This window comes from Rhinolophus sinicus, chromosome 4, assembly GCF_057876585.1.
Source record: "Rhinolophus sinicus isolate RSI-liver-muscle chromosome 4, RSI-T2T, whole genome shotgun sequence".
NCBI lineage: Eukaryota > Metazoa > Chordata > Mammalia > Chiroptera > Rhinolophidae > Rhinolophus > Rhinolophus sinicus.
This window is the reverse complement of record NC_142504.1, coordinates 85062573-85070156: the sequence shown is the minus strand read 5'-3', so window position 1 is coordinate 85070156 and position 7584 is coordinate 85062573. Positions and strand designations below refer to the sequence as shown.

Genomic DNA, 7584 nt, shown 5'->3' with positions numbered 1-7584 from the left:
TAAGCTGCCTGGAGAACAGCCAGGATCCACAGTAGACCTTAATTGAGTGCTGGGATTTGGGGGTTGTTTATAATCGCAGCATGACCTAATCTATCTTGACCAATCTTTTTGTGTGGTTCACAGAAATGCGGACGTTTGGCTGCTTTGAGGCAGTGATTAGCCTTAATCAAGATCCTTGCATGGTCTTCTCTGAAAGCTGCAGGATGACTGATTTTCCAGTTATAAGATACAAACAAATATTCCTTACTCTCAAGGATCTCAGACATAGGTGTCCTTCTGTAATATTTTGTCTCATTTACGTAAAGAACCTAGATGACAAAGGTTAAGTCTTCCCAACTCATCGTGAGTTCCCTCTTTCAGGATGTACTCAGCTAACAGAGTCATCAGAAGTCACGTCAATAACGCCTGTGTTCTGGCCTGTACCTCTTATGAAAAATCTAAAAAGCTTTCATGTTTGAGCATCTTCTGAACTGGGGTACACATAACAACCGCAGCCACCCAAAACAGTATGTATTTAGCAGAGAGTAGATTATATAGAGTTAATCAGTTCATCTACATTTTACCTTTTAAATTTCAATGAAGCCCCTTGGAAGCAAAACCAGTAATAACTCCGTGGTGCTCAGGGTTCCCTTGACTTAACTCAGGGTTTCTAAACCTCAGCCCTACTGACACGTGGGGCAGGGTAATGCTTTGTTGTAAGTGGCTGTCCTGTACGTTGTAGAATGTTGAGCCGCACCCTTGGCCTCTACACACATCTAGCTAATAGCACACCCAAGTTAGCATAACCAAAAATGTCTCTAGACATGGCCTAATGTCCCCTGAGAGCTAAAATTGCGCCTATTTGAGAACTACTGGCCTAAATGAAGGTATATTTTTGTGATATTTTTGAATGATGACAATTTAAAAAGCATATTAGGTCTGTGTAAAAAATTATCAAGATCAATATTTAAGAATAGACACAATAGATATTTTAATGAAAGCAATGGTCCTGCCATTCTTTATTTCTCACAGTACATATTTACAGAAAATAAAAGAACTGTACATTTTAAATTCTGATCATTATACAGATTTTTTTTGCAGTTGAATAATAAAGGAATGAATTTCTTAATGACGTTTTAAAAATAACTTCAATACTTAAAGGTACAAATTATATGATTAACCTTCCATCACTGGAGTAAGCACCCAGTAAAAGTAATGAAGCAACAGCATTGGAGCCAGGGTGTCTTAGGAGATCTGACCTGGAATTATCTTTACTATAACATTCACAATCCAATTTTTCAACCTGTTTTAGAAACTTGGGTGAAAAAACACATGAAAAGAAAATCTCTGTAGGTGTTTGTAGGGTTAGAAGAATTTAGACTTTGAAAAATAACATGTGAATCAGATTCCCCTTATAAGGCCTTGAACAAGTTGCACCTGGAGATGCTATAAAGAAAGTGAAACTTCTTTTTGTTAGTAGTCAACAGCTTCAAATATTGGTTTTCATTTTTTTAAAAGCAATGAATTATAAGTTCCTTTTAAATAAAAGGTTGAAGGCACAGTAAAACAATGAATATTTACACTTGACCATTTTAGAACTCAATTCAAAAGGCAAAATAATTCAGGTGGCCAGCACCTAATTTGTCCTGTAGGTGGCAAAATGATCATAAGAGGAATCCAGGGACAGGATGCAGAATTGCGGCATTGAGGTTAATAGTGGTACGTGACTTAAAGCTTTACTAAAAATACAGCTTTTGGAATTTTGAATTTTTTCCCAAGTTTTACAGATTTAACGATGCCTTTTGTACTGCTCTGAATTAATGAAGATTTATTTCCTGGATAATCAATACTAATGGTCAGAAATATATTTTACTTTTCAGGGACTAAATTTTCAGTCTGATGATTACCACTGAAAAGTCCCTCTCCTTTTATGCTTGTTGTCCAACAGGTTTTGCTCCATTGGATGATCCATCCAAATTTGAAGAAAAGAGGTTGTGAAACTAAAAATCTGTTGTTACTTGTTCACAGCTGTGAAACCAAGCTTGAAATCAATATCTAAAAAGGAGGAAATAAAGTCCACTAACCTTCATCAACTTTGTGTTTTTCTAATTACCTTGTAGTGGATGGCAGAATAGTAAGCAAGACTTTTAAGAAATAATGGATAGTTTATTATAGAAAATGATGGGCGCCGTGATTACGACTACATTTATGTCTAAGGAACAAAGAAGTTTATAATTACAATGAAAGAGCTAATTGCAGCCAAATAACATTTTAACTAGTTTCATAGCTTCTTTGCTTGCTTTCCAGATGGAAACATTACTCTATGTCTTGGATTCATCATTTAAGAACCAGATATGAAAAAAAAAAATCAAATAAGAGCTGGTGGCAAGCATTGAATATAGTTACTTGAAGAACTAAGACTAAATGGGGGACAAAGGGAAGGAGTAGCGTATGTTGTTACACCATACCATATGTGTATGAAAATGTTGTTTCAATATGTTCTGAAAATGTTGATATAGTACGACTTTAAAAAATAGTGGAAGAATGGGGAGAGCAAATTAAAAAATGTTTGTATGATAAAATATTATCATACTGGTAGTATTAGTATTGTTATTCTGAAACTGTTGCATGTTTCAGAGAAAATAATTGTGGGATATTCCAGTTGCCTTGTGTCTTTGAAAACCAGGATTCTTAGGATAGAAAAATGGACATGCAGCTGAAATAGAAAGGGATTAGGTAAAAACCCTGGAACACTCAATTTGATTTAAAAGCATCAAAATAAACTCATAAACTTTTATCTTAAAACAAAACAAATATATAACCTAGCTCTCTCCTAGGAACAATGACAAATCTAGTAGCAATGGGCATAACAACCATGATTATAGTTTTGAAATTCCATTTCTCACTAAAAGTAATCAGGCTTCTTAGAGAAATGGCTGATTCCAGGTTTGGGGCAGGAAACATACACATTGAACCTGGAATATTTTGTCATATGAGACAGCAAGGAAGCTATTAAAAGGACTCAGAAATGACTGATGAGATGCCCAGTGAACAAAGATGGGGCAATTTGAGTTTTGATAATGTTTAAAATGGATGAAAGACTATCAAATATGTTTGAATCCATGAGTTCATGATACTAAAAGTGATCATTGGAAGATGATAAGAAACAAGTTCATTATCTTGAAAATTGGTAAATAAAGGGAAAAATTCAAATATTTGTTTTCCCTTTCCTATATGAACATTACCACTAACCAAATCATAGATGTGGGGAAACATCTCTTTATAAAAACGTTTTAAGTAATAAATGAAAAAGAAATGACAGAATATTCTCCAACCCACAATAAACCAGTGGATCTAGGCACTTAGCACCAATTTCAGCTGGCCTCACAAAAAGAGAGAACCAGATATTATGTACCCTCTGATGAAAGAACACACCATGACCTATAGTCTTGCCAAAAGACTATACCTGAGTCTGCTCAAACCTCTGGATCCATGTATCAATATCCAGAGGACAGAGGAACATACTGAATTGCACCATGAGTCTGCAATCAGTAAAATACAGATCGTGGGGAAACTCTAAGTCACAAGACCATTTCTTCAATAGGTAAATTTTAAGGAAAAGAAAAAATGGGGAAGATGTCGATTAAAAAGTCATGTAAAAGATGTATATAATAAAAACAATTTTAAATGGATAAGATTAAAAATAGGGTATAGAGATACACACTTGGGTAATAAAATAATAAAGAAATGCAAGCAAGTGATTACTGTTGAAATCAATGTAGTGGTTACTTTTGTGGGGTTAGGGAAGAGGATTTGTGAACTGTGACAGGACACACAGAGGACATCCAGGGTGGCTGGCAGAGTTCTAAAAGAGCGTTTCCCTATAATAATGTAATGAGCTATACATTTTCTGTTTGGTTTTCAGTATTTGTTTTATTTTATAATTTTTCTAAAGGAAAAAATAAAAATAACACCAAAGCCCTTAACAGTTTTCCACTAAAAATTATGGACGTGAATACTTCTAATGTAAATATCAACTGATGGTTCTTAAGAAATTACCTATATTACAGAAATATTTCTAAATAAGCTACAAATATTTGAAAAATATAATATTAAAATTTTATGTGTACAGTTATAAAAAGTAAAAGACGTATATATTCCCAACAAAATGTATTTTGTTACAGTATTATGTTATATAGTTTGATTAAATGGACTTTGTTTACTTCCAAAATTTTCCTTTCCTACTCCCATACAAAGTTATTCATGTTATTCTATTAGAGATTAGAGCATGAGCATTGAAACATTTAATATTTCCTTGAATGTCCACAATTGTTTTACTTTCCATCTTTTTACATAGAACAAAGGTTAGTTATTTTGCCCAACCAGGATGGTAGTTATTAACATGTAGCATTACACACAGTGTCTTCCGATTTGCAAATCAAGATCCTCCACCCACATACCCAGCCTTATGTCCTCTTTCCTATATTAATGGCTGATGGAGACTAATTTTTAAATGTCTAAGAATCTCAACAACGTAAAACAGATTTAAACCACCAAAATGAAAGCAGTTTTAAAATTCAATATGACAACAGACACATGGACAAATGTGTAACTGTGTTGTACATTTTTGCCCATCAAACGTTGACAATTTCCGTCCAACTGTTCAAGCAGCATATTAACAAATGGTGCAATTGTATGGTCTAGGCCTCTCCTTTCCTTTTAATAACATTATGTGGTGTTCGAGTGATTCACATATTCCAGAAGTGAGCGGTCTAAGACCCTTCGGATAAGAGCTTCCTCAATTATATTAAAATCCTACAATAAAGAAAAAATAATTAGAAACATATAATCAGAGACAATTTTCAGACACTGAAGGAGGAGGATCATTGAAATGCCTCATTTTGCAGGAAACTAAAGCCCTGAAGTTAGTGATCTGTCCCAGTGACAATCTTTAACAATTATTCAAGCCTATCATACAAAAATGTCAGAGAACCTAGGACTTTTGCTTTGGGTCCAGTGCATTTTCTATTTCATTTTACTGCCTGTCAAGTAACTAGTTATTGTCATAGTAAAATAGTCTTGAGATCTGGAATTTAAAATTTTTATCTGATTTACCTAGTAGTTTTTAGTCAACACTACAAATACTGGTCAAAGAGCTATGTTCCACATAAACATGTAATATGGAGTAAAGTTAAGACATTCCCATAGGTTTCACCAATCCCAGCAATACTAAATATGTACTTCTGAAAAAACTGTTGAAAACAAATCTCTTTCTCCTTGCCTTTGTACGGTCAAAATGGCATTCAAAACTTTACGTCGGCACATTCTATACACAAAACAAAAACTACTAAGAGCCCTATTTTCTGCAACCCATCTTCACTTCCTCAGTAAACTAAAACAACAACAACGAAAAAGTAAAAGCTCTGTTGGAAGTCCATTCTGAAACATAAAAACATAAGGCAACTAAAATCCGGAAAAGAACCATATGGAATAGAAGAGCGCAAGATTTGGGACTCATTAGTGGCTTAGGTGAGTTGTTAACCCCTGAGCTTCAGATATTTCACACCTAAGTGAAGATAATCATACAGTACTCCATTCACAGAAGTTGCTGCAAGGAATAAAATGAGATAATATGCATAAAGTACCTAGCATAGTACTTGGTAGTTTAGGAAACAATAAAATCAAAACAAAGAACATTGCTTCAACCTCACTTCCATATCCAAGAATATGGTTTTCAGTGGAAGGAAAGTATTCTCATCAAAATGGCTTCATCCCAATCAGTCCTGGATTCATACTTTGAAATATCTTGAGAAAATGGACTAGACATGAATAACCAGAACAAGTACAGAATCAACCTGGCTTTTAGGCCATTTTATGGAGCTAAAATAAAGAGGAAGTCCTATGTGCTATGAGAAATGAGAACACATAGACCAGAACCAGGTTCTGTTGAGGCCTTGTGTATTTTAGGGGACAGAAAAGATACTTGAGAGATGGAGCAGAGACTATGAAGCTTCTGTGGTGTAGCTTGTTCAATTCTTCAAGTGGTCCTTATATTCCCATTTATTCTCTCCCCATCTCCAACTTGCCTAACATGCAGGCCCAAAGAGTAAAAATTATTTTACATGCATGATCTCATTTAATCCTCTCAAAAACTTTTGGGAGTAGGTACTTTTACTATCTTCAGTTAACAAATGAACAGAGGCTCAGAGGTTAAATATCTTGCCGAAGGTCACACAGTTGTGACAGAGCTGTTAGTTATTTAAATGCAGATCAGGACCCAAGCTCTTTGTGCTGAATCTGGATAATCATAGTGGGCAGATCACAAAGCAAGGAGACATTTTTCAAGTGACAATCTTTAACAATTATTCAAGTCTATCTTGAAATAGCATTAAAAAAAAGAAAAATCACATGAAATTATATGCAAGTTGAAATTTAGCCTTTAACATTTCATGTATTTAGATAAAAGTAACAACAAAATATTCTATTTCAGAACATGGCTCTGAGTGATTTCCCCCCATAATAGGTTGAAAGGGACTCAGAGGACAACACATTACCCTCACCTGGCAACACACAGACCAAAGCACAATAAAAGCTACATTAACTTTTTGCTTGTTATCCATATGTTGGTAGTTATTGATGGGGGGGTGATGGGTATATGGGGATTCAGTATACTATTCTGTCTACTTCTGAATGAGTGGAAAATATTTCCATAATTCTTTTAGGTTTAAAAGTTCAATAAGAGTTTTGTGTTTTATAAAATTTAAATTAAAAGTAATGCCTGTGTGTCTTACTACACTGATACCGACTATCTGTACTTAATGTATCTGTTAACAGCCATTCAATGTACTATAAAAGCAACTGGACGCAGAGCAAATTCTCTGAGTCATTTTATTACTGATATGATTTCCCTTCAGCTATATAAATCTTCAAGTTCATAAAAATTATAAGTATGCGTAGGGAGGGAGTAGAGTAGAAACTAAAATAATTGGAAAGTGAAATCTGGCTCCTTATACAACGGATAATTATATAGGTCACGAAGAAAATAATTTTGTCTAAGGCAAAAATATTATTAATAGTCAAATAATATGAACAGTCAAATTTATAAAACACTATTTTTATGATTTCTTAATGGCAATATACATTATTTTACTATATACATATTTTTCCTCTATAATTTTATTCATTTGGATTAAAAAGGTAAGCTTAACACAGATAGCACAAAGTCAATGTAAAAGTAAAAAAATATACTTACTATGAAATCGTCATAAAACAGAGTGTGACTGACTTGCAAATGTCTTATTAAACTGCCACTGAAACTGTTTGGATTCTCATTAGGTATTAAACGGCAAAGTGGACAGAACTAGAAATAAACAAGACCAAGAGTTCAAGAAAGAATTTAAAATAATTATTAGTGTCAGAATTAAAAAATTAAATAACCATCAACAAAGTGAATTTTAATTTTATGAATCTATTGACCATACCTCAGTATGATGTTTTAAAATTGCACACATTAAAGCAAGCAAAATTAAACAAATAAAATTGCATTTGTTCTTCATACACATTTCTTGTATATTAACAGTATAGCTGTTTGTTTCCTCTTTATCA

General features: G+C 33.7%; 1 protein-coding gene across 1 annotated transcript in view; it reads right to left on the bottom strand.

Moving 5' to 3' along the window:
• Window positions 1-966: 966 nt before the first annotated feature.
• RNF125 (ring finger protein 125) overlaps window positions 967-7584 on the bottom strand; it is a 33060-nt gene continuing 26442 nt past the window's right edge. Inside the window, exons 5-6 of the mRNA XM_019714082.3 lie at window positions 7232-7339; window positions 967-4794 (exon numbers count right to left, since the gene is read on the bottom strand). Of these exons, the coding sequence (XP_019569641.3) occupies window positions 4708-4794; window positions 7232-7339 (195 nt within the window). The 3' untranslated portion in view covers window positions 967-4707. The remainder of the gene's footprint in view (window positions 4795-7231; window positions 7340-7584) is intronic.